The sequence below is a fragment of the Martes martes genome, assembly GCF_963455335.1.
Source record: "Martes martes genome assembly, chromosome: 11".
Lineage (NCBI taxonomy): Eukaryota > Metazoa > Chordata > Mammalia > Carnivora > Mustelidae > Martes > Martes martes.
In genome coordinates this window covers 55,535,032-55,561,939 of record NC_137899.1, presented here as the reverse complement: position 1 = coordinate 55,561,939, position 26,908 = coordinate 55,535,032, and the positions used below count along the sequence as shown (strand labels likewise).

Sequence of the window (26,908 nt, the reverse complement as noted above, 5' to 3'; positions counted from 1 at the left end):
TGCTCCGTCCCGAAGCTGACCTATCGTGTGCCTGGGGAGCTACAGCAGGCAGGGAAAACTGGGAAGATGACGTGAGGGGGGAGAATCCTTGCAAATTGGGTGCATTCTAGGATCCTGTTCTTGGCGGCTTGATGCCCACTGTGTGGACTTTGCAAACTCCTCTGCAGGCCCTGCCCTGGCTGGTCCTACCTGACCTCGGAGCCTCGCCTGCTGGGCGCGCTCCATGTCGTAGCCTCTCCTAACGGCTGTCTGTCCCGGGCACACCGTCCTCCAGGCCTGCACACGGCATTGCTGGCTCTGCCGAAATGACCACTTCCACCTTGCAGGTTGCTGTCCTTCTTTAAGACTGAGGTCAAAAGTTGCTTCCTTCTTGAAGCCCTCTCTGACTTTCGGATGCAGGGTTAACTACTTCCTACCCCATGCTCCCTCACACACATGCTTATTCCCTTTTAACTTTTTCTTTTATTACGTTTATTAAACTTCTCTGTTTATATAGAATCCCTTCCCTTGCCTGTGTTAGCCTCCAGAGGACAGGGGCCATTACTAATCAAACATTGTACCTGATACGCCTGACGCAGAACTTAAATAGCAGTGACTCAGTAAAGGTTAGTTGAATGACATTTTAGTAACTTGCTGAGAGCTTCCCTTAGAATGCCAGATTAGTATCCTGAGAGGGCTCTTGGGACAGCCTCCCAACGGAAGCAGGCAGCAAGAATCAGAATCTTTCCCAGTTCCTACTATTACCCATTTTATTTCTCCTTTGTCTTCCCAAGTAGTTTCTACGTCAAACAGTTTTAGAGTGTGCATCAGGGTAACACGTTCAGGAAACTATGAATAATCACTCATTACTTGTACGGATCCTTGCAGGGAATCATGGGTTTCCATGGGGAAACCAGACTGACCCTATGCCCAATCCATGCCTTTGAGGAGTTTGCAACCTGCTGGAGGGGATACTTTGATAACTCAGATGGCTAACATGCAAAATAGAATGAGGGGTACCTTATTCTGAGATCGAATTCTCCTGGGGCTTTGGAGGGGGATAAGCTCGTATGCCAACGATGTGGAAAAGGAGGTTGCGAAAACATTTGTGAAGGACGTAGCATTCAAGGCTGTATTTGAATTCTGGGGGGAACTGGACAGATAAGAGTTTGGAAGTACGAACTGTCCGTGGAGGTGAACCTCACTGGAGGAGGAGGCAGGCAGCATATGGTCAGGGAAAGGGACCTCATCTGCTTTCACCAGAATGGAGTGTTCTTTGTACAGAAGAGGTGGGAGATTGATCTGCAAAGGAACATAAAACCAAATTGTGAAGGACGGTGCATTTCAGATCAAAGAGTTTAGGCTGAATTGAGGAGCTAGGGATTTGTTGCCTTTTTTGTGCAGGAGACTGTCAGGATCAGAGCTGTCCTTAGGAAGGCTGATCGGAAGGTAGTGTATAGACTGAACTGCAGGCAAAAAGACCCCCAGATGCAGGGCATGTCGTTTACCTAGCAAGAGATAATAGAAGTACCCAACCTGGTGTTTGGTGTGACTGGGAATGGAAGGCGAGAGATTCAGCAGATATTCCTAAATCTTGGATAGTTTTTATGGTGAATATTCCTTTTTTTTTTCTTCTTCTTCTTAATTTGGTCAGTGCATTCCAAATGGCCTGTGAAATTCATAAAGGTGAGGCTCTTTTGGATCAAAAGCTTTCTTATAAATGCCAGTTACTTGGAGAAATGGGACATTAATGTCCCAAGGAGTAAAATGACACCACACAGCTTAGTTCCAGTATAAGATTATATCTATCCTCAGGGAAATGAAATATATTCACATCTTCTCCATATGGCCCCATGCTCTTGAATTATTTACTGTACTGGTCTCTCTATCCCTAGCCCATGGAGTAGAATGCCAACAGAAACATAAAGTTAAATTCCTCATAATCACACTAGTAGGAATAACCAAGGGAAAACAGTAATTTCCATGATCATGAAGTGTCTCCCCTGCCTAAGGCATCTATTTGCATATTCATGTTTCCTTCCTTCTCGCCCTCCCCACCCCCCACCTCTGTGGATTGAGTGGAGTTTATTTCCTCACACAGACAAAGGAGTGTTTGCTAAACTGGAATGTTTCAGTGTCAGTCTGTGCTTATCGTGGAATGAATGAACCTTGGTAACAAAGGATTCCAGACCAGATTGGTATCCAGTATTTGTACTCTATCAATTTGTCTTCTAGAGAAAGCATTTGTTCTTTTTATAGGTTCAGACGTTAGTTATATGTGCTTTTTTTTTTTTTTGTAAGTATGACTACAAAAGAGATCCAGGTTAGGAAAATTGTTTATGGGAGCTTAAAGATAAAAAGAAGAGAATTCTATCTGAGATTCCAGACAGATAAATGATACTAAATAAAAAGAGGTGTAATAAACCTTTTTAAAATGAATATTAATAAAACCATATCCCCAAAAAGTCTTGTTTTCAACTCCAGCAAATGCTGTCCGAAAGGCTTGCTATATACTGGGTATTTGGGTGATGGGCAGAATATAAAAATGAATGGATATATCCTCTAGATGTGAGGAACCTAATGTCTAGTGAAGAATCACAGGACCACGGGGCTTCCGTCCTGTAGTAAGTGGGAGGACCTGGGAGTCAGAGAGAACCTCCCACAGAGGTGCTTGTGGCCTAGGGGCAGGATGATTCTCCCCGACCACAGGAGCCTCTCCACAGAGGAACCTCCCATCAGCACGCCAAGCCTTAGAGCTGCCTCATGTCTGTTCTGGCTGGTATGAACCTTCCAGCAGGGTGAGGAGACAGAAAGGGAAGCAGAGTCCAGGTAATAGATGCCTTTGGTCACCAATAATATACAAAAACAGTGGATTTTCTAAATCATTGACCCGGAGAAACATACCAAGCAGTTTCCACCAGGAGAAAGTTGGTAGAAAGCAGATAAAGGGGCCAGTTAGAATGAGTTTCAGGTCCCCTCACCGACCCCCAAGCTGCAGGCAGCGCCAGATGCCGGGCAAGGAAGACTCCGAGGGGCACAGACCATGACCGTGGAGGCTCTGCAGTGAGGGGCCTGGGGGACAGGGTCTAGCCCAGATGCTTTGGACCCGCAGTGTGGAGGCAGCAGTGCCTTTGCACGTTCCACTGTTGGTGGGAATAGAGCTTGCCACATGCTCCCTGGCGGAGCCCTGTCTGCCCTGGAGCCCAGGCGCAGCTGTCCTTGGGCAGTGTGCAGCCCCCAAGGCTGGCCCAGGGAGCAGCCGTGTAGGGAGGACCTGCCAGGCACAGCCAACTGTGTATGTGACCCGGAAACAGCCCCATCCATTCTCCTGTTTCTGAACTAGATACTTTCCCCTACAGCCTGTGCCACCGGGAGGCCGCGCCATTTCGGGGTACAGTTTTCAGTATGTGTCGAGAACATTTAACATCAAGATAGCTTTGGACCAATCATGTCATTCATGACTGAATTTTAATTAAAAGAACCATAAATCCAGTTAAAAAGTTTTATGCACGAAGATACTCTTTGTAGCCTTCTGTATTTAATTGAATTGAGAATACCCTGACTGTTAACAATAGGGGAATAAGTAAACAAATCATGAAACGTTTTTGATGAAGTTGTACAGCCATTTATGATGGTCGTGGAGAATTCATAATACACACTCTAACAGTATAACTGAAAAGGCAGGACTCGGGATAACACGTCCACTGGCCCCAAGTTCCTCATGAGCCCAGTAGGGATGCGGTGAGACAGAGGGCGTTTGGCACAGGCTGGCACTTTTTCTGCCCTGGCTTACTGTTGCTCACTTTCATATGACTTCATATTTATCATGTTAGAGGAATTTCTTAACTTTAAAAACTTGGCTCGGAGAAGTGGGTTTTTTTTTTGGTTTTTTTTTTTTTGTTTTGTTTTGTTTTCTTTTAAACACTGCAGATAAAAGAGTGTCTGGAACCCACAGGCTGCCCTGGCTGACCTGGGAGGCCAAGCCCCCTCCACAGGCTTTGAAAACCAGTGGACTTTTGACCGATTAGATTGAAGGGCATGACTGACGTAATGCAGAGCAGATAATCTCACAGAGTGAATGGAGCTCAATGTGATTTTATTTTGCATTTTATTTCGTACTTTCTCCTCTAAATGAGAAACGTGGGACGGGATCCCCACAACACATGCCATATTTTACACAGATCCATAGGACAGTGTCTGTATGGTGGATAGTGAAGAAAATGCATCTGAATGTCGAGGGAGGGGGAGCTTGAACCAGTGAGGGGAGAGGGGCTTGTCTGTCAAAGCGTAATGACACCATCCTGGGTACAGAGAGATGGGACAAGAGAGCTGTTATAGTAGGAGTATGCTAGGGCGCCTGGGTGGGTCAGTTGGATAAGTGCCTTCAGCTCAGGTCATGATCCTGGAGTCCCAGGATCAAGTCCCACATAAGGGGCTCCCTGCTCAGCACGAGTCTGCTTCTCCCTCTGACCCTCCCCCTTCTCATTCTCTCTCTCTCTCCCCCAAATAAATAAATAAAATCTTTATTTTAAAAAGAGTATGCTGTATAAAAAGAAACATGAATTCAAGAGTTTTCGGTTGAAATTGTAGATGCATGATCCAAAATAGATTTTTTATTAATTTTTTTAAAATATTTTATTTATTTATTTGTCAGAGAGAGAGAGAGAGCACAAGCAGGGGGAGCGGTAGGCAGAGGCAGAGAGAGAAGCAGGCTCCCCACTGAGCAGGGAGCCCGATACGGGACTCGATCCCAGGACCCCGGGATCATGACCTGAGCCAAAGGCAGATGCTTAACTGACTGAGCCACCTAGGTGCCCCCAAAATAGATTTTTTTAAAGGGCGGAATCTTTTGAGGTGTCCAGAGGGTGTCGGAGCACAGATCTTTTCCTAGAGGGAAAAATGAGCTGGAGTGTTTGGAATCTGTCACCTGGTGAGGAGCAGCAGAGGGGACACCGCCAAGCACCCCTGCCACACACACACAAGGGCATTCGGTGTGTATTGGCCTTGGAGTCCCATGCCACCCTGGACGTTGAACTCTGTGGCCTAGGAGAGCCTTTGCATCTTTATCTTTTGCAGTCATCTGGCAAAAGGATGTTGCTCCAAGTACCTTGTGCTTTCTTTCTTCCATAGCTGCAAAGCCCAGAGAAATCTGAATTCTTTCTTTGCTATCGTGATGGGTCTCAACACTGCTTCTGTGAGCCGGTTGTCGCAGACCTGGGAGGTGAGCCTTGGGGGTCTACGTGGAAAGGGGAGCGGGGGTTAGGGATAAAGAAAACTGAATGGGAAATGTTCCAGCGAAAGGCTGTTCTTCAAAATAAATGTATTTGGATTGCTTAAATGAGGTAAGTACTACTAGGAAAGAAAAAAGTTAAAAATCCATGTGTCAGGTTGGGCTGTTTTAATCAAATGGTCTTCAGAATGGCTCTATTATTTATATAAAATCCAATACATGAAATACATGTTTTCATACAGAGAATACATATATATGAAGGAGATAAAAATTGTAAAATGCTCCACAGCTAGTTTTTTGCTTTGCTGCCATGGTTGTGTGGTTCCAGTCCCATGCTGGTCCTTCCGGAAGTGGTGACATGTGTCCAGAAGCAGATTTGCTGAGATGCTAATGGATGTAAGCTTCCAGGCCTCTCTCTTGCAGGCCCCCCCAACCCCCCAGCAATGTGTTCATGTGGATGATGTATATCTCTGCAAAAGTTGCAGAAGTACAGTAGTTTTGTATTCTTTATTTTAAAGAAGGCCCACAGAGTGTTAAGTTTCAACCGCTCCCCAGTCTGGGCTCTGCCTGTGTCCCTGTTGCTTGGGGAAAGCTGCCTGCCTTCTCAGATGGAGAGGCCCACGCAAGTCAACTCAAGTTCTGGGACACGGACTCTAAGGGCCTATGTGGGAGGAGCTGAAACTGGGGCATCCCTGAGTGTGGCCAGACACAGGAAAGAGGGCTCTGGCCCTTGCCCTGGCCCCATCACCTTCTTTCTTTGGGCTTCTGTTTGTCTCTCTCTGTTCCTGTTGACTGGCTGCCTCACTGCATGTACCATTTCTCTCCCTCAGCCCTGCTCTTTCACCATCAAGCCTGCACTGACCTGCGCGTGGCTCACGTGTTCTCCTTAGCTTCTCTCCAGTCCCCTCAGCCTCACTTCCGGTCACTACTCCATTCTCTCCATGGTTCCCTATTCTCACTCCTGCAAGACAGGCCAACACTCTTTTTTCTGATGTGAGATGTCAGCACAGGGCTCCGAGCAGTGTGCTAGTGTTTCACTTTCTTTGCATCGGGGGCCATTCTCCCCTGGGAAGCACGGTGGTGACCTGAGGGTCGGGGTCAGTGCTCCTTAGAGGAGTGCCAAAGAAAAGAAAAGAAAGGCCTGCTTGCCCCGGTTAAGCAAACAAGACGTGCGTGCGCATCATAAGGTGAAAGGAGGTGGACAGCGATGCCACAGTCCATCAGAGCTGGAGGGAAACTAATGGCCAGCCAGGGTCGGAGGGGCATGGAATTTGAATTAAACCTGGAAAGAAGCCTCGATGTGTAGAAATTGAGAGGAGAAAGAATTCAATTCAATTCAAACAGTGTGCATTTCGTGGGCATGTAGATGGCCTCCTATGTGCAGGGCCCTGAGCATCTGTCCCATGGCGGATCCAGAATGGGCTGGACCAATTAGAATCAAGGATGTGGTGATGAAGGAGATCCGGGACCAGGTCAGGCTGGACCCCAGGAGGGCAAGTGGAAACTCACCCCAAACCACCCAGCTGGAACAGGGCAATGTGGGAATTCAAATTCAGACCCACTGACTACCCTGGAGAGCCTGTGTTTCCACCCTCTGTGACTTCCCATGCCACATGCTGGTGGGGGTGATCTTCGCAGCTCAGCTATCCTACCCATTGGCGTACAGGCTGTGCAGTTAGGGTTTTTATGGCCTTTCACCATTTAGCCCTCTGCTGTGAAATGCAGTTAGATCATTTAAACAAAAAATGCTAGCCAATATTACTATTTCCCACTCAGCAAGACGACGCGAGAAGACGAGAGCATTCGCCAAAGGTGGGATATGGAACAGAAATCCTAGTCTGTATTAAAAAATCACCAGCATGTGGAATGTCTAATCAGCTAGATTCCTGAGTCATGTAGCCATTACCTATTTTAAACTGTTTTTAGCAACATTCCCAAGGAGTGTCACATTAAGGAATGATGAAGATTGCGTAGTGAGAAGCAGTCAGGGTAAACCAAATGATAGAGGTGTTTGTGTTCAGATACATGACACGTGGAAGTTTAGCTTAATAAATGTTCCCTCCTTGGTTCCTCTGAAAGTAACAGACTTCTTTGACCTTTTCTTTTTTGTATTTTGTTTGTTTGATTTTAGAAAATCCCTGGGAAGTTTAAGAAGCTTTTCTCTGAACTTGAAAGTTTAACAGTAAGTAGTGAGACAAACGGGACTTACTCTTCAAATTAATTGATAGTGCCGAATTTCTGTCTAGATTGCCTTGTTCATGACCCTCTACTGCTTCTGGTAGCTTAGACTAGATCACTCATACCTGAAACTGTAGCTTTCTTTCCTACAGAGGGAAGAGGTTGGTAGTTAATGCTTCTTCCTCTCCATGGAGAAAGGTAGTGAGAATGGTCCTTTTGACGTGATTTCCAGAATGCAGATTTTTAAGTATATAGTCCATTTCAACATCTACAAAATTAATTGGTATAAATGGAATGTGCAGTGTCTTATGCATGATTCTTTTTCCCTTTTTCTCCTTCGTACCATTTTAAGGTTTAAATTTTTAAAAATGTCTAGTTGCTTTTCAGAACACAAGAAAACAGTGTTCTCTTATTTTCTGTGCATTGTCCATGCATTATGAGGGAGGTTTTTCTTTGCAGTGTACCTAACAAAAGACTTTGGGGTTACCTCGTGATAGAAATTATGCAGAGGAAACTGTGCTTAAAGAACCTATTTGAGGAAAATAATAAGGCAATCAAAAAGTGCCTCTCTTTTGCAGTCATTTCCCATTATTGTAAACCAATAAGTTGACTTTTATTCATTGCCTACATTTCCTGCCCTAATTTAGTGAGTTTATTCTCCTAGGAAACCTTTATCTACTTTGTTCTGAAGAAGAACCTCTCGATATCTAAATCATGTTCAAATTGTATAGCAAAAGTGGATTTAGAATTGTTTCTATAGCACATTGATTTTTCTTTCTCTTTGTAATCTGCTTGGTTTGGCAGGATCCTTCCCTGAATCACAAAGCCTACAGAGATGCATTCAAAAAGATGAAACCACCCAAAATCCCATTCATGCCCCTGTTGCTTAAAGGTAACAATTGTCTTTCCTTTATGCCATCCAATTCCATCGACAGAAATGTATCACTCTAACTGTACAGGGCCAAAAAAAAAAAGAACAAGAGAGACTCTCGGTCTATTTCTTCAGAGTAATTTTGACATTCAGACCTAACCGTGTTTGCTTGAGATGGATTTGCAAGTGCTCAGTTATTTCTGAGGTAACTGAAATACTTAATTGTTTCGGAGAGATACCAGAGCATTTTCACCTGACTCGCAGAACTTGGCACTGGACACCCGTGTTGTTTTTATTTTGCTCTGCTTCCAAGTGCAGGCTTACTTTCTTGGAGTTGACCATGCAGTTACTTCAGCCAGGCTGGGAGAAAAAACCCAGAGAGAGCTCATATTCTGAGTTTGCAGCTTAAATTTCGGAGAGCGAACTGCCAGGCTGCCGCTGTGTGAGAAGTACCTGTGGTCAACCCCCTGGCAGTAGAGTCTGTGACTGGGGGAGAAGGTGCTGTCTTTCCAGGAGTGGCACTTGGGGGAGTATGTGACGGCTGCAAGCTGGTCCGCTGACTTCTTTTCTGGAGAGCCCAAATAATTCATCCCGAAACACGTTAGTTAAATTCACTAGTGAGATCTCAGTAGTCTCTTTCAAACCAAGAGGGTTCATTCAAAGGAAGTTCTTTTGAATCTGGCCTGTGCTACTAACATTCAGTATATACCCTACCTATGTGCTTTCCAGGTAAAAGAGATTTGGTCTTTTTTTTTTTTTTTTTGGCCATATTTTAATAAATATTTTAATTCTTTCCAAGGGATTTTAGAGGAAGGCTTTTTTATGTAGCCTTCGCCCTTCAGAGGCTTGTAATTTCTGCTGGGTCTGGCCCCAATGACTGGACTCTTACATGTGATTCTGGAAATGGGCTGCCTGGGAACCGGATTGCTGGATGGCGCGGCCATTTTCCTCCCAGCCCACCCTGACCCCATCGCTGCCCCCACTGGCAAAGACGCCCACATTCCCTCCTCCGCCTCTCTCCAGAACAGGCAGAGCTTGCAGAATCACTGAGAGGCTGTGAGCCCGCCACTCCTCCTCCACTCTGCATCTAGTACAAAGCAAGAATCTTCCTGAAACAATACTCTGTTAGCACAACGGAGGCTTGCAGATGCTTCATTCAAGCTGAAAAGATTCTGCTAAATGTAAATGGATGGAATAGGGAGAGATTGTAATGCCAAAATAACAATTTAAAGGTTTATTCAGGCTTACAGTTTTTATTTGCAAAATGAAACATTCTCAAGTGGAGAGTGGGGGGTGGCAGGTAGGAAGTAACAGAATCCTTTAAACACAAATAGGAAACAGGAAATGAGGACAGATCTGGGAGAGAAATTAATCTTAAGCAGAAAAAATTTTGAAAGAAAAGTTTTAAGGTAATGAGAAATTAGTTGACAGTGTCCCTTTAGCTTAATTAGATATGAGCAGTGCTTTTTGCTGAATATTTGTGATTTTCCCCCAAAAATATTTAATGCAGTCAAGTGTCTCAGACTTACATCTTAGCTTGGATGCAATTTTCTGCTCTACTGAGTTTATCTAGACCTCTTTGTTGGCAGCAAAACAAATTTCCCTTTTTTCTCTGAAAATACATTCACTCTAGTAAATTAAACATTTTTTCATTTTTTCATTAGAAGCTTTCTTGAGTTTAAGCACTTAGTTTTCCTTTTCAAATATTTTGTCATTATAAAAATAAACATCATTAAAACTTTATTATTTCAAATTATCATTTTTATCTGAAATAATTTCCAAAGGAATATAGGGTGAAAATTTAAAATATGTATATATCATGCCTGAAACAAAACATTTTGGAAAAAAAAACAAACATCAATTTGGGGATTTTTTAATTGCAAAATTTTTTTAAAGTTGTGATAAACTACTTTAGAACAACCAGCCTTTTAGGGAAAACTCACCCCTCTCCCCCTTGTTCCTCCCACTTGGGGTTGCTATTAGAGAAAATGGACCAAATTGAACTCCTTGGGTGTTACAAAGGATTAGGCCTCCCATGTTTCCTTTTGTGAGCCAGTCAGTTCCCAGTAAGCATGCAGGTTATCAAGTGAGCACTTAACCTGAGGGTCCTTCTACATCAACTTTCCTGTTTCCCCGTTGAATTCTTGCCTTTTGATCCGCCCCCCCCATCCCCCAGTTCACCACCACCCACCCACTCCCACCCCCCGCTGTGGTGTGGAATCCATTCAGAAAGTGGATGAATGGGAAACCCTAAATAAGTGTAGGGGCAAGGATCCCGCTGAGCTAGAGTCAAAAGCAGCCCAGCAGTGTGTATCATGCGGTGTTCGGGGAGACGGTAGTCCTTTCCAGCAGAGTGACTATCAACAGGTGTGGGAAGGTGAACCGAGGTCCTCTGGGGGGTTGTGTGTGTATCTCAGAGCCGAGATGATTACTGCAGATTTGCAGGGGCTTTTAAATCAAAGGAATGTTAGGGTGCTTGTACATTTCTTCCTTCTCTTGTCATCTCCAAATGGAGCCGTTTCCTCCAGTAGTTCTATTATACGAAGTGTTTGGAGAGTGTTCGAGTGTCTTCAGATGAACAGCGCTCATTTCCTGCACTCAGCCTGCTGGGTTCCCTGAAGTGCTTCACAGCCCCGGACTTACGTTCTGAGAGCCCAGGTCTCTCTCTCTTTCTTTGTCTCTTTTCTTTCCTTTTCTTTTTTTCTTTCTCTTTCTCTCTCTCCCCCACTCCCTCCCTCCCTTCCTTCCACTTACTGGTTTATCTTCCTCCTACCTTCCTCTTCACACACCTGCCATCCACCTGCATCAAACCCTTCAGCGTCTTGAGCCCCCTTCTGGGTGGCAGCCCCTTCTAGCCTCTCTCTCCTTCCCACCTGGCCAAAAGCACCTTCCCTGCTTTATTCTCAGGCCAGCATGAGCCTGGCCTCCAAGCCCGTGGGGTTAAGTGAGACCATCCAAGAAGAGAAGAGACCTCAGGCTGGAGGGAAAAGAGGGAGCCACCAAGGGAAGACGTGGAAAGTTGCTGACACGCTCCCTGTGCCATAAATCTGGCAAGGCGGCTCTGACGGGTATAAGAAATGCCCAAGTCTGTTCAGCTCGAGCTCCTGGAGAGACACAGTGGTGAGAGGAACCAGTCTCCCTGGGTTTGAATCCTGGCTGGGACGAGGAGAGCTGTCATCGTGAGCCAGAAGTGCATGTTCTTTGGCCTACAGTTTCCTCACACTCTGTCCTGCTGGGGCTGTACCTTACAGTCTTTTGTTAATGCTCTTAACACAGATAAGTGCCCTTATTGTCATGAGTCCTCGTCATTATCCTTGGGAACACGGTGAAAGGATAACAATAATGTGACACTGGGGAAATGGACCAAGGGACTCAGAGAGGGCTTTTGTGACCTGAGGTCTCATGGAGTTAGGGGAGGCTAGGCTTTTAGGTGGTGTGTGGTGTAGATAGGGTGCACACGGTGTATATTTGTCACACCAAAAAGGTAAGAGCAAACTGCATTGACGACTGTCTTCTAAGATTTTCTAAAGAGATTTACTTATTTTAGAGAAAGAGAGTGCACAAGTTGGGGAGGGGCAACCGGAGAGAGAGAATCCTGAAGCAGACTCCACGCTGAGCAGGGAGCCTGACGTAGGGCTCCATCCCAGCACCTGGGATCATGACCTCAGCTGAAACCTAGTCGGCCACTTAACCAACTGAGCCACCCAGGCACCCCACGATTTTTTATTTTTTAAGTAATCTTTACACAAAATATGGGGCTCAAATGTAAAACGCTGAGCTCAAGAGTTGCATGCCCTTCTGACTGAGTCAGCCAGGTGACCCAGGACTACTGTCTTCTAAATATTGTGACACAGAATGAAAGCTTGTAGTTCTTTTCTGAAAGCAAAGTCTTGAAAGATAATAAAATAACCAGAGAGTTTGTCAGATGACCGTGTAGTTGTGAATTGTTTTCCTGTTAGAACATCGTTTTAAAAGAAGGGGAAAAATCCTAGGAAATCTTTGCAGTCAGTACTGGAAGCTGTATGTAAGGGATGGCTTGAGGAAAGATTTGTATCAGGGTATCCTGTAACTATGTAACTCATGTCGCCCCCTCGTGGGCCATCAAAGCTCAGCGGCCAAATGCATCCTAGGCAGGTTTCCAGAGCACCTAGCTCATAATTGCCCCACAGGGACCAGCAGAATGAAAGTCTTGATTAGATGCAAATGCTTTCCCTTTCTATTTATAGGACTCTAAAGCTGTTCTTTTCCCCTTTTACGTCAGCTTACTTTAGCAAGGTAGTTTTCATTTGGTTTGCCCTCCACTTTTGCTTTTTGTTTTTAATTCTTTTTTCTAAGATTTTTATTTACTTATTTGACAGAGAGACAGAGAGAGAGCACACACGCAGGGGGAAGCTACAGGCAGAGGGAGAGGGGGAAACAGGCTCCCCGCTGAGCAGGGAACCCAATGTGGGGCTCAATCCCAGGACTTCGGGATCATGATCCAGGCTGAAGGCAGATGTCCCACTGACTGAGCCACCCAGGCACCCCTGCCCTCCACATTTGTGATCTAACATGATTATTTGCAGGCTTTTTAAACTGTAATATATTTCTTATTTTGATTCTTGTCTTAGAGGATTCCCTTAGCGCTCAGTCATTGACCCTCTGATGTGAGTTTTTATGAGTCACCGCTCATTGAGCTTCAGCTGCTATCTTTATTTTAACTGATTCCCAAATCCCTTTCTCTTGAAGAGGGACTCCTGGGTTTTTCAGTTCTGATTTTTGTTTTTTGGTTTTTGTTTGTTTGTTTTTGCAACCAAAAGGAGATTTTTGCTTGAGTATCTTCTGTCACTTGAAATGAAGTGAGCTCAAACCAAATGTAACTTCCCCTTCCTCTGAAAATGTACTTTCATCCTACTTTCCTTGTGTTCTTTTTGTCAGGGATGCTCTTTTGCACCCGTCAAGGAGGGCCAGAAACTGCCATTTTCTGGCTTATCCCTTTCTGATACACTTCTGATACACAATCGGGCACTGGTTTTTGGAACGAAAAATCTAAATTGAAACATCTGCATATGGATCCACTAACATTTTAGGTAAAACAGGCCCCATACACTTGGCCAGGAATTGTTAAAAAGCAAACACAAAGATATTAAAACTCTTTTGTTTCTGGCTATGTAGTTCTTTTCTGCTCAATGGTCTGGCCTAAAAATTAGTGGGCTGGTTAAGTTACACTGGTTAAGTTGAAGTCAGGCTCTTCACTGTGTACAAAATATATCATTGCATTTGTTCATTTATGTCCTCTTCCCACACTCACAAACACAAATTATGCCTTTTCACATCGAATACCATATAGATTCAATTCCAGGTTGCCTCATCAAATTTATGGACTAATGCACAATGTTTAAGAAAAATTAATAAGTTGCATTGCGTCTAGACCTACGTAGCCCTGACTCATTCCTAACAGCACATATATCTTGTTTTTTAATTTTCAGATGTAACATTTATTCATGAAGGAAATAAAACATTTTTGGATAATCTTGTCAATTTTGAAAAACTGGTATGTAAATTTCATTATTTCTCCCCTTTGCCTCCTGTAAGGAAAGTGTATGCTTTTCTTTCTTGCTCCAAGAAACAAATGGTTTAAGTACTTTTCTCCTTTGAAAGCATGGTGGTTTGCAGGAGCTCGTCTGCTGCGTGTTATGCATTGTCACGAAAATGTATTCCAGTTAAAAATGGGGGTGCTCTCAAGGCTTTGAGAACCACATATGAAAACCTGCTTCTTAGGCTTGAAAATGGGACTTCATTACGTTTCTGTCAGAGGTCGAAGGTGTGTTACTGAACCAGAAGTAAAACCGTAAGGTTCTGTCAGGAGGAATTTCGCCGCACTCAGGAGGCTAAGCCTGACTGCCTGAAAGGCATCGCTCTGTGTCTCGGTGTACACGGCTCCCGAGGCTCAGGAGGAAGCTTCTGGGGAGGTGTGTTTGTCTCCAGTGCTCCCCACTCAGATATGAAGGTAGGATTGGGAGCGTGTGAGTGTGAGGGCAGGTCGCATGCCTCTGCCAGCCCTTGAACGGTGCACAACTATGGAGACTGTAGCACTGGCATAGGGCCCTCCCTGCTCACCAGTGTGAAAGGTTCCCAGTCAGTCCCTCCCTGCAAGTTACCAGAAGGCCTGTTGCTGAATTATTTCTAGGACCTTCCCAGGTTTTTTTCTCATATGGTAGGCTCCTCCTCACCTTTCTGAGTGGCCTGGGGCAGAGGAGGGGTGGCCTGCCAGAACTGAGCCAGATAAATCAAATAGGAGTGCTCCAAAGAGGCCCAGTTGACCCCAGAATGAGTCTGTCTGGTAAATGAACCTTAGTGACACAGATGAGACTGTCCTTCATAGTTAGAGATGATACCAGTTTTCCCTGTCTGGAGATCCTGACCTTTTAGTGACCTTTTCAGCAATGATAATGGGTTTGTGTGAACTCTTTTAGGAACTGACCCCCGGTTCCCTGTGAGACGAGGTCAGGCCTGTGACAGCAGGTTGAGGGAGACAGAGGTTGCAGACCATGACCAAAGAGCAGTACACACTGATGAGTCCAGGTGGGGTTTGACATCTGACCTTTGCCTCGTAAATGCTCTGCTCTTATGGTCAGCTTAACTAACCGCACGGCGGGTGAGGCAGCAGAGAACCGCAGTGCAACTTGAAAACCCACAATTCTAGAAACTGGGAGACAGACATCTTGGGATATCTTGTCATAGCTCCATTTTAATCACTGGAGGATGATAGGTTTGTGCCCTTTTTTTTTTTTTTAAAGATTTGTTTATTTATTTGAGAGAGAGCATGAGCAGGAGAGGCAGAGGGAAAATCTAAAGCAGTCTCTGTGCTGAGCACAGAGTCGTGTATGGAACTTGATCTCACAACCCTGAGATCACCACCTGAGCCAAAACCAAGAGCTGGATACTTAACCGACTCCCCCACCCAAGTGCCTCTGTGCCCAGTTATTTTTAAAGTGGATGTGTTTAGGAGCACCTGGGTGGCTCATTTGGTTGTCTTCCTTCGGCTGGGGTCATGATCCTGGGGTCTTGGGATCAAGCCCTGTATCAGGCTCCCTGCTCAGCAGGGAGAACTGCTTCTCCCTCTCCCTCTAGTGCTCCCCCCGCTTGTGATCACTCTTTCTGTCAAATAAGTAAAATCTTAAAAAAAAGAAAAAAAAATTAAAGTGGATGGGGCTATAACTTTTTAAGACCCTCTGCATTGCTTTGGAATCAGAGCTCAGTTAGAAGACTCTACAGTCAAACCAACACAGCCAGAAATGGATATTCAAAGTGGGGTTTTTTGGTATTCTTTGAGATTTCTGCTACATCAGTGTGTCATGTTCTAAAGACCATAGGGCACCTCTTTGCAACCAAAGGCTATAGGCACTGACATTCTAGACTCTGTGTAGGTTCATCTCCAGTGTGTGATATTAATGAAATGATTTCAAGCAAATGACGCTTTCGATCAGTATCTCCTTCAAACCCTGGCCTGCACATCTGGTTAAGAATGCCTAACAAGCGTTGGAGAGCATGTGTGAAGATGTGGGATGGGTGTGTCACACTGAGTGGAATCCCCTATAAAGGTCTAGTGAGTTTCCCTCTGACTCAGAGGGAGTGCGAGAGAACAACCGCACTCTTCATAAGCTGACTCTTGTTGATTGCTGAGGGCAGACTAGCAGTGGACCTCCTCCCCAAAGTGAACTGGTGTTTTGGTCACGCTCATTGTGTTGCTGGCCCTCAGATGGTGCCAGCAAAGTGTGAGAACAATTCAATAAAGGCCCAGATGGGAGAGAGCAGCGGAAAGATCCCTGCAGCCCTCTCTCTCCCTCTGACCAGCATTTCTGGTTTCCCCTGCTTTCTCCAACATGCCAGTGGAAGCCTTGTAATGCAGCTCATGTAGTCTAGGGTCTTGCTTTCAGATGTGTCAACACTTCAGAGTGACCACAGGGAAAAATAAAAGTAAAATCTGGGGCGCCTGGGTGGCTCAGTTGGTTAAGCATCTGCCTTTGGCTCAGGTCATGATCCCAGGTTCCTGGGATGGAGCCCCCACTGGGCTCCCTGCTCAGCAGGGGGCCTGCTCACCTCTTCCACTCCCCATGCTTGTGTTCTCTCTCTCGCTGTCTCTCCCTCTGTCGAATAAATAAATAAAATCTTAAAAAAAAAAAAAAAAGGACTTCAGACTGACCACAGGGAACAGAACAAAGTCTAATAAATAGTCATTCTGTTAGAATCAGTAGCTATCTGTATCCCTTAATTCTTTAAGATGATTTAAGGAAATAACATGGCATATATAAGTAATCATATTCTCCTTTGAATTTTATTTTATTTTTTAAAGAATTTATTTATTTACTCAACAGAGAGAGCATAAGCAGGGGGAACGGCACAGGGAGAAGCCCCGATGTGGGGCTCAATCCCAGGACCCTGGAATCATGACCTGAGCCGAAGGCAGATACTTAGCTGACTGAGCCACCCAGGCGTCCCTCTCTTTTAAATTTCAAATTCCTGAAGAGAACTTTATGAAAAGAAGACAGCTAGAAAATAAATGCAGGTGTAAGGCTGTCCTTCGGGTCCCCTCCCTCTTCAGGAGCTTTGAACTACTGCTCAATAAATTTTGCTTTGTTGTCTACCAAAAAAAAAAGAAAGAAAGAAAGAAAGAAAGAAACACAGGTATACATACCCAGAGTGGGGCCCTAGCACCCCTGTGCATCCATTAGGTGCTTGCTAGCACATCGTTGCTAAAGAGAGCAGATGTTGTAATATTGGGGAGTTCCTGATCCTCAAAGTAGATGGCACTTAACGATGCAGCCCACCTCAGGCTGACCCCCTTCCTCGCACAGAGAAGATAGGGTATATTCACATTTTTTCAAAGAACAGAAATCTATTTTACATTATACACAGCCCTGTCTCCTACTTGGATGCTGGAGAAAGAAACTGAATTTCCTAATGGAGTCAATATTTTCGAAGGAATGTTTCTTAGCAAGGAACAGCGTTTCGCTTAAGCTACAGCAGGATCATCTTTCACAATAATGAACCAATAGAACCTAACTGAATTAACTGGTAAGAAGCCAATTCCTCATGGTGGATATTAGCCTACGCCAGCTAGCAAATAATTCAGTGCATTTTCTTTATCTGGTTGATACAGGCCAGCACATGACGGCCGACGACATGAGGGCCCAGAAGCGCACACTGGGTCTAATGAGCTGTCCGTCGTGCCCTCTGCTGTCTCAGTAGCTCTAACCATTTCACCCCTGAACTATTAAATAACCAAGAAACAGACACTTTCTCTTTTCCATGTCGAGAGTGTCATCCTTTACCAGATCTTCCTCCTCCTCCTCCTTCCTGCTTCGGGAAAGCCAAAGACGAGGCCCAGGACCCAGCTGTCCCTGTGGCATTCAGTACTCAGCCTTGCACCTGCCCAGGGCTCCCGGGAGCCACACGAGTGGCACACGATAGAAATCAGTGTGACGCCATAGCTTAGAACAAGAGACCTGCCCTGGGAAGAGCAGTCACATTTGGGGAAGGAAACATTAACAATACATTCCCAGACATGAGTCACGTCTCATTTCCTTTACAAAGGCAGACTGAGCTACTGTTCTAATCACTGTCCTATTTAATTTTTCACTATTGAGTAGAAATAAATTAGAAGTACAGTGGAGAACAATTTAATAAGTAGGTCATGTTCAAATAAAGTTTCTACAGTTCTAATGGATATTAAATTTAAAAAAAAGTTTTGTACTCATGTTATTCTTTTAGCAATCATTCATTAAGGGCTTGCTGTAAATGGACGAGCCTTTGCTTGGTATGTACATGCAGGACGGGAAAGACGATGACATGTTTAGGGAGGTTTGGAGGACCAGATAATGGATAATGTTGATTCTTGAATAATAGGATGATGTTTTGATTTTTGTTTAAGATTTTATTTATTCATTTGACAGAGAAAGAGGCAGGCAGAGGGAGGGGGGAAGCAGGCCCCGCCGCTGAGCAGAGAGCCCCATGTGGGGCTCGATCCCAGGACCCTGAGACCATGACCTGAGTCGAAGGCAGAGGCTTAACCCACTGAACCACCCAGGCGCCCCTGAAGTTTGGATTTTGAGATGAACCAAATGAGAAAGTCACTGTGGATTTTCCAGAGGACTAGAACATGATAGCAACAGTGTTTGGAGATGATTCTAGCAACCGGAGGGGAGGAACAGTAGTGCAGAATGGTGTTGTCCTAAATGCTGTCTCTCTCCTTCATGGTGGAACACTAAAAACTAGAGAACTAGAAGACTATTGGAGGTACCTGAGTATGAGTCATGAGCTGGTGGGAGCTGGTCAAAGGCAGCCATAAGGTCAAGAATACTTTTGCCTACAGATCAGTGAGAACTTCAAAAAAAGAAATTAAAGCAAAATCCTAAAGACTGTTGGAGGGAATGTAAATCATAAACAGAAAATGGTCTCTGTAATGATACTGGGGTTTTAGAAAATGTTCGACTTTTGTGATTCTTTTCCTGTTCTGATTTGCGATACTGAGTCTTCGATGCCACCCATATTCCTACCTGCATTCAGCAGGTATGAGTGAATCCCTGTGTGACATGTAACAGGTGCTGGGCGCGCAGAGCCCTCTAGTGGCACCTGGACTAGAGGAGGTGCAGAGATGCCCAGCAGTGATGACCACACAGGCCAATCTGTACAGTCCGAAGGAGCCTCCCAGACTCAGAAGGGAAATCTCAGACAGGCTTCACGGAGAGCAGCCAAAACATCCCCAGAAGTGAAAAGCCTGTGCAGATTCAGACAGGCAGACGGGGCTGGGGGTGCTGGATTTGCCAGCACTGTGTAAGCAAAAGGCATCAGAGTCCATGGCATGTGGAAACCCAGGGCTCAGTTAGACTCTGTGCAGCCCGGGCTGGAAGCACTGTTTCTGCAGACGAAGACCGAATATCTCATAAGCCAAGCTCAGTGTTCTCAGTTAAAGTCCAGTTCCAAGTACATCCCTTCCATTTTACCCAAGGGTATAAAATCCTTCCATCCCGGGAGGCACTGCTACCCCAGCAGCACCCTAAATAACTCTCCCATTGATAGGTTTCTGCTCTCCCTTGCAGCACATGATTGCCGACACTGTCCGAACCCTGAGACACTGCAGGACGAATCAGTTTGGTGAGTACTGGCAGTCCGGCACAGAATGTAAGCTTAGCAGAGACCACGAGACAGTCCCAAGTGTTCGGTGGGAATGTATTGAAACCGATTATAAAGGGTAATATGCAGATGCCGTATTCTCTTTTCATCTTGTCACTGCCTGTTAGGGATGCAGAGGAAGACAAGATATGGCAGCTTTTTATCCTCTCTCGGCAGCAGGTCTCCCTGTACTGAGTGACTTTAGACAATCAGAGGCTCCCCACTGCACCCCTGACCCAGAAAGTCTGTTTGCTTGTCCCGTGGCTCCGGATTACCAGTGGGTTTATCAGAGGTGATCCTGTCCCAACCTCCTTGCTTGGAGCCTTCCTGGAACAGGAACACAGTTTGCAAAAGTGCCTAAAGCAGCCTTCCAGAATTTTTACTCCTCTCCAACAAAAACTTCCTGACTGGAGTGGCCTTTCACTGAAAATGTATTTTTCTGAGCACTTCTATGGACTCCCCCACTGAGATGAACATATGTAGGAATACGTGGTCCTTTTTAAACCTAGAGCATAATTTACACTATGTTTAAATAGCATTAAAACACTGCAGGAAGGAAGGAAATAACTTTGTTGAGTTCAAGGAGCGTTCACATGGGCACTGGCATCCTGACCCCGGTATTGGTGATTGGTGCACGGAGATCATTAAGGCAGAGCAGAAAGCGGAGCCTCAGAGAGTTAACCCTTTCAGCCATTAGTCAGACAGAGCCCACCGGACTTCCTGACCCATCCTCTTTTCTTTGCCTTGTGCAGATTCCATAGATAAGAAGAGCAATGAAAAAAAATTAGAAAGTTTAATTCAATAATTAGAAATCAAAGCTGGCCACTCAATAAATCTTTAAGTAAAACATCCTCATTGTAATTTTCTCAACAATACAGAAGGACACAAAGTAGAAAGCAGAAAGATCAAAGTCCTATTTCCTAAGGATAAGTGCATATTTTTAATAATTTTTTTTTCTGTCCCAGCTGGTCTTGGCTGGCAGTATTGTCTCCCGACAAAGCAACGGAAATTCAGTTTGAATTACCAAGTTTCTGCTTGAAAGGGAGTGCTACAAATACAGGACCAAAGTTTTTAAAATACTTCCATCAGTGACTGCCACCTGATATGTACATATGTAATTCTGCAGAAAATACACCGTGGAGGCACTTACCATAGAAACAGTGATAACAAGGTCCTGGGGATTCATTCAAATGTACAAGCATAATGTTGCTGAGTGTTGGTTCCTATTTGTTTCCTCCTCCTCGGCCTCCCAAGTATTGATGGGTACTCAGCTCATTCTGAGACATCCGTCTCCCTGACCAAGGGACTCTCCAAGTGTGGGCAGGAAGGCCATACGGGCTTGGTGGCCTCCACCCCGTCTTGAACCTCCCGTTACCAGGGAGTAGGTGTGCATAACGTGAAGCATAACTCTGTGTTTTCTACTTACATATCTTTAAAAATTGGGTTTGCGACTGAGTGGGGTTAAGTTTGACAGTTTATATTGTCATAGTAAGCCCATGTCAGCACTGGGGATAAAATGATAACATAAACCAAGTCACTTAAAAATTAGAGTGCCGTGCAGGTGTCATTGGTCATGGTTGGAACCATTCGTTCTGCCATCTTCAGGTCAAAAAAGTAATTACAAAATTATTTTGTACCACTCTGTTTTCTAAACCAGTATTTACTAAACCAAAAGCAGTCTCTCAGTGTCTCCCAGAGAAGGTGTTCTAGAATAATACCACTTTTTGGTCACTTCCAAACAAGTGGAATGATAAAAACTTTAACTCCTGATGCTTCAACTCTTTGAAACCGGGAAGCCTTGTTTGCCATTAAGCCTTAAGGAATGACAAGCTACCCATGACTTACAAGCCTTAAATGATAAAACATGTGTGTCACAGAGGAGGAAAAAATGGATCTCACCCAGAGAAAAAAACTGCACTAAAATTCTTAGCCCTCTGCACACCCCTTCTCCTCAGACCCACTGCTGCTGCTCCCATCTGAAACCCCGTGAGGCTAGAGGACATGACGTCACCATCTCTCAGGGACATTGTCTCTCTCTAGCAGTTTAGTCAGGCCCCAGTGCCTTGAGATTTGGGGGGATTTTTTCTGGATTTTGTTTGGTTTTGACTCTGGGAAGTGGGCTTGCCCCGTTGTCTGGGCTGCTTTATCTCAGGCCCCTTATCGGAGCTTGTCACCAGCATGGCACGTGCCTGTGAGCTCACAGGATGCCAAAGCTTCTCACAGTCCTTCAGGTTTTTAATGGCCCTGGCTTTGAGAGGAGAAAACCCCCTTGCCTCGTCCTTTGCTGGGCAGACATGAGCCGGTCTGCGTACTTCTGGAACTTGCTTTGCCTGCGCAGCATACCTTAAGTTCAGTTCTGTGATACCTGTTCATTCAAATATTTTCTTCATTTTTTTTTATTCTTTCAAAAAATAAGGATGCCAAAGAATTATACAACATCTAAACACAAGCAAACTGTTGTGTCCATGCGCTGAGCAGATGAGCAGTAACTTCTGATGATTCCAGACTGAGCTCAAAGAGCCCAGGAAGGCCATTGAGACAGGCAGTTACTGTGACATGGGACCAGGAACATGGACTCTGGAGCCACATGGCCTGGGCACCGGTCGTGCTCTGCCACATACTGGCTGTGTGTTTCTGCTGCTTCCCATTCTGTAGGGGGGCTACTGACACAATTGCTAAATACTAGATAACGTGAGGTAATAATTGCTCTATGAATGTTAGTGAAACGAATAGCTTGCCAGTCCAATGGCCTGAGCTGAGGCCCGAGCCTGGGCTGGAGAAGCATGTGCGCCGTGAGGATAAGGATCTCCCTTCTGGCGTGTGACTTAGAGGCTACCTGGTGCATGTGCCCTCAGCCTCAGCCTGAGGTTTTACTGGTATTTAGAGATAGTGTTTCTGCGCTCAGGAGATTGACTTTTTTTTTTTTCCTTCAAAAAGCAGGAGGTGACATGTCTCCAAAGGAGCACCAAGAGTTAAAATCCTATGTTAATCACCTGTATGTCATCGACAGCCAGCAGGCCCTGTTTGAGCTGTCCCACCGGATCGAGCCCCGGGTGTGAGCTGCCCCCTCTCCCCTCAGCCGGCCTCCCCCATAACTGCAGCACTTTGAGCTCTGGGCATGTCAGTGCTGAGCACGTTGCTTTCCTGTGAGAAAAGAAGTTGCTGAGTTTTATCAGCATAAGACACACACAGGAGGGCCAAGCCAAGCGTGTTCAGGAAGTGATGTCAGCCACCAGAGATGGGGAGAGGCCTCTCCAAGCTGCTCTCAGAACAAGAAGGCAGAAAAAGAGTCAGAAGCATGCTTGAAGTGGAGAAATCTGGCTTCTTACGACTGCATTGTTGATCCAACCCAATTTTGATCTTGAGATGTGCCATTGTCAAGACAAGAGCATGTCTTGTCCTAGTGACCAAATACGTCAGTACGAGTGTGCGTGAGACAAGAGTTTTACTTTGCCTGGTGGTAGATTACTGTTTATAGGCTGTCAAAAAAGCAGCTCATTTGAACACATAAAGATAGTGATGGCATCTCTTAATTTCCAGGGAAAAGGAGTGGCGGATGTCAGTACAAACCGTGATATCACCAAAAGCGACTATCTAGGAAGTTAGTGAGGACCAGCTGGCATCCGTGCTCTGATCTCCAAAATGGAAATACCAAGGCATGCATTTCTTTGTATCCACAATCACTTATCCATGCAGGCTTGCAGGGGAAATGCGTTTCTGCCCAACTGATTTGCAGCTATAGGCTGCATTGCTTTGCCGATAAGGAAAAATAGTAATCATTTGTAAGAAACAGACTCGCTGTTTAATTTCTGGGGATTTTCTTCACGTATGCAAGAAGATTCGCATTTATTATTGGGAACAACGTGATTTTTTGAAAAGCACAGTGCCTGATAAAGGATAGGCACTTGGTAATAATTCAGAGAGGTAACAGAGTCCCACAGGTCTGCCTTCTTGTGCCTGATGATGTCCTGGGGTTTTGCTGGCCTCCAGCAGGCTCCTCCGCCCCAATACAGAATGGTAACAGCCAGCACAGGGAGTTTAAGTTGAGATCGATGTGTCAAACACTTAGCACTCCCGAGACAAGGGCAAGGTGGTGACCAGTGACTGCCCGTCTTAGAGCAAATAAGAAGCCCCAAGTACCCAGATGTCTGATTGATGTTGGACACTCAGAAGTCCTGCAGTCCACCTCCCAGCCAAGGCCTGGAGTCTTTCTCTAATTTGTCTTTTTTCCCCCCAAAAGTCTAAGAACGGTTTAGTCTATTTTTATTGCGATTTTGGCTCTGCTAGTAAATAAAACCTCTTGTTATTCTGAAGACCTGGTTAGAGGATTACCCTTGAGCTTCCTGTGAACAACAAAAGTGTGTGGGATACAAGAGTGAGATCCGCTGCTGCCGGCTACATGCCCGTCCTCGGCCCTCCTTTTCCACACGAGTGAATTCTCCGTGCTGCTCTGTTCATCCCTCAGGTGCCCGCACAGAACTGCTTCCCGCTATCCCGTCCACACCTTAGGACGGTGGTGCCTGAGGCTGGCTGATATACCCTGTCAGCGGTGCTGGTTCCTGGGCATGGGAACCACACGAGCTTGAGAGGTCACGGGAAGGAACCATGTGGAGAAAATTGGGGGGAGGACTTTCAAGGAGACTCCATCTGTCCCTGCACGTAGAAACCTGAGGCCTGAAAACTAACAGGGCTGTAAGAGAAAGGCACCCCCTGTGACTGGGCCACTCAAAGACAAGCTCAGGCTACCCGGAATGGACTGAGACCCTGGAGGAGACATGGGGGAAGACCGGCTCCTCTCACAGCTGAGCAAGGCGAGAGCTCTCCCCTTGGCAGTTACTGGAGATAGCGTGGGCTGACAGCACGAAGGCCTGAGTTCTCACCTTTTCTCTGTGCTAGGGAGGAGGATCATGTGGCCAGTCCGATCGTCTCAGGCCGGTTTGACATCGTCTCCACATTTTAGCATTAGCTCTGTTCACATCAGATCTCCGATGCTCCCACCAGAGCACTACATCTTGAGGACCTGGTTTCAGTGGAGAACAGTTTCAGCATAGCTCCTGTGGCTCAGATCCCAGTTCGGATGCGAACACAGCCACCTGCTTCCACACGTGCACCACGTTTGAACAACTTCCGGTGGTGCAGTCAGTATTCCCCCTGGAATGGGCAGACACAGGCCAGGGAGAATGGGATTCTTGCCCCCAGCCCCCTCCAGCCGTGGCCACACGACTCTGAGGGCAGCAGTAGCTGTAAGGGAGGGTTTTGTGTGGTTTACATTTGCTTTCTCATCCCTGCCTTCTGAATGTAAGAATTTTCAAATCTTTCTGAAATTTAACAACTGTCTCCAGAGAGTTCCCAAGCATCAGCTGCTCAGCAGTCCCCAAAGACCTGTGAAGACCTCCTTCTGGAACTCAAGAATTGAAGGCGGAACCGTGGGAACCACACTTAGCTCAGCGTGAAACTTGCCCTCCCTAAGCCGGGCTGTTTGACAGCAAGGTCACCTGGGACGAGGGGTGGGCTGTATTCCCTTTCCAAACATTTGCCCACATCTCTTGGTAATAGGTTCTGTTCTGGCTAGAAGCACAGATGAAGATGTCGAAACTCCCTCCCAGGTCTTAGATTTTGTGGTTGCATCAGATCTCCATTCACTCTGAAAACCTGTCATCTGCCACTTTCCTTGGTAAGTGGTCTGTGAGCACTTGTCAGCAGGTTCTTGCTGCTACAGCACAACCTCCGGATGGTCCTGCGGGCCCGTGGACTCGTCAGCAGCCCTGCTTGGAAGTGAGCGCAGGACAGGTTCCTGCAGGCAAAACGCAAACTTTCGGAAACTTTTCTCCATCCTTATTCGCAGATGCTCCACAGGCTACAGCATTTTAAAGTCACTTTTTGTTATCATCTGTACCAACTGGTTCTAGTGCTAAATATTATGACCTACATTCACTTTCTGTTAGTATCGTTAATGAAGTTGGAATAAATGGATTTTCCTAAACCCCTGTCTGCAACCAAGGTGGGTGGAACGTACGTTGAAGTCACAAGGATGAGGAATAAAGCAAAAAGCCAAGCCTCCGATTGGCAGAAGGTGTTGCGCCATGTAGGCAAGCCTCTGAGTGGAGAGAGACGGTTGAATGAAAGAGGGAGTTGGTGATTTCTGGCCCCTGGAGCTGGGTTTCCCCACGGCCCCGATCCCAGCCCCCTGTCTTGTTAGGGCCGTCACATACAGCACAGGTCCCAGACCTCGCATTCCGGAATGGCACAGCTAATCCACGCTTCTCAGAAACTAGGCAAAAACATTCAAATGGGGGGAGATCAGGTCTACTGCAGTTGTCTAATATGGAGTTTCTTTTAAATGCTTCAAAGAGATGTCCTTAGAATTTCAGCCTGCTTCTCAGTGAGTGGGCCGTCGTGCTTAAAACTTGTAGGGGGAAGAAAAGTTTAAAAATTGCCAAAAAGTTAGATGAAATTGTACTACTGTATAAAGCAAAGCTGTATATACTAAACGTTTTTTAGCAGAGTAATATTTATTTGCATAGCCTATTTATTGTATTCGTATGACACGGTTATTAAATACTGGGATGAAACTGATGCCCTGAAGCAAGGACTCTCGCCTTTTAATGTACCATTAATTAGGACTGCTGGGACATTGTCAGCTTGCGTTAACAATTAGAAGATAGCAAACCCGCAATCAGGGTGTCTACCTAACTTCTCAGGGACTACACTTCATAGTTTTCCACCATTTTAAGAGCTGGTGAATATGAAACATTTGTGGAATTACCAGAATTGCCATTAACAGTATTTTCTTTCTCCTTACATCATGCTTTCTGCTTCTGTGTATATGACTGTGCTGTGTATTTATCGAAGCTAGTAAGCAATAATTTATATGTAAAAAATGGCCAAGCAATATAAGGTGAAAACTTATGTAAGTCACTGTTACCCTATCTTGTATTTTCAAGTGTTTTTTAAAAACTGCTTTTCCAAATATAAGATTATGTTAAAGATGCTTTTCGCGCCTCATAGCTTCTTGCTACGTCTGTGCGCTCCTTAGCCTGTGTCCTGACCCTCACTGTTTGGAACCCAGAAATCACTTGCTCGCTGAAAGATCCACAAGTGATGATCCCTCCACAAGGTGGAGAGGTTCCCAGGCTGCCATGGGGTATCGGAGAACCTAAGACCCTGTGTAGGAAATGACATTGGTGTTCTCATATTCCATCACCCCTGTCACCGCACTCAAGTGGGATCAGGACCTCTCCCTTCCTCATCAACCCAGATACCAAGGGAAGCTCCAGGCCCGGCCCACACCAGAGCTGTGGGTGGGATGGTGAAGCACAGGGGTAATTACTTGCTCTGGGGCAGTGGGAAGACTAGACCATATCCTTGTTCAAAATCTCCACCCCTTCTTAGGGGAGGATCATACCTCCTGCTCACCAGTGTCAAGCTTTGGCATGTGGTAATTCCTTCCTGCGACAGGAATATATATCTTGCCATGTTGAATTCAGGAGCGGCCA

At 45.5% G+C, this 26,908-nt stretch overlaps 1 protein-coding gene across 1 annotated transcript in view; it reads left to right on the top strand.

Annotated features, from left to right (window-relative positions):
• The window catches only part of RAPGEF5 (Rap guanine nucleotide exchange factor 5), a 223,467-nt gene extending 197,474 nt beyond the window's left edge, over positions 1-25,993 (top strand). Inside the window, exons 21-26 of the mRNA XM_080818603.1 lie at positions 5,110-5,200; positions 7,341-7,391; positions 8,192-8,279; positions 13,727-13,791; positions 19,340-19,394; positions 22,353-25,993. Of these exons, the coding sequence (XP_080674729.1) occupies positions 5,110-5,200; positions 7,341-7,391; positions 8,192-8,279; positions 13,727-13,791; positions 19,340-19,394; positions 22,353-22,471 (469 nt within the window). The 3' untranslated portion in view covers positions 22,472-25,993. The remainder of the gene's footprint in view (positions 1-5,109; positions 5,201-7,340; positions 7,392-8,191; positions 8,280-13,726; positions 13,792-19,339; positions 19,395-22,352) is intronic.
• Positions 25,994-26,908: the final 915 nt, after the last annotated feature.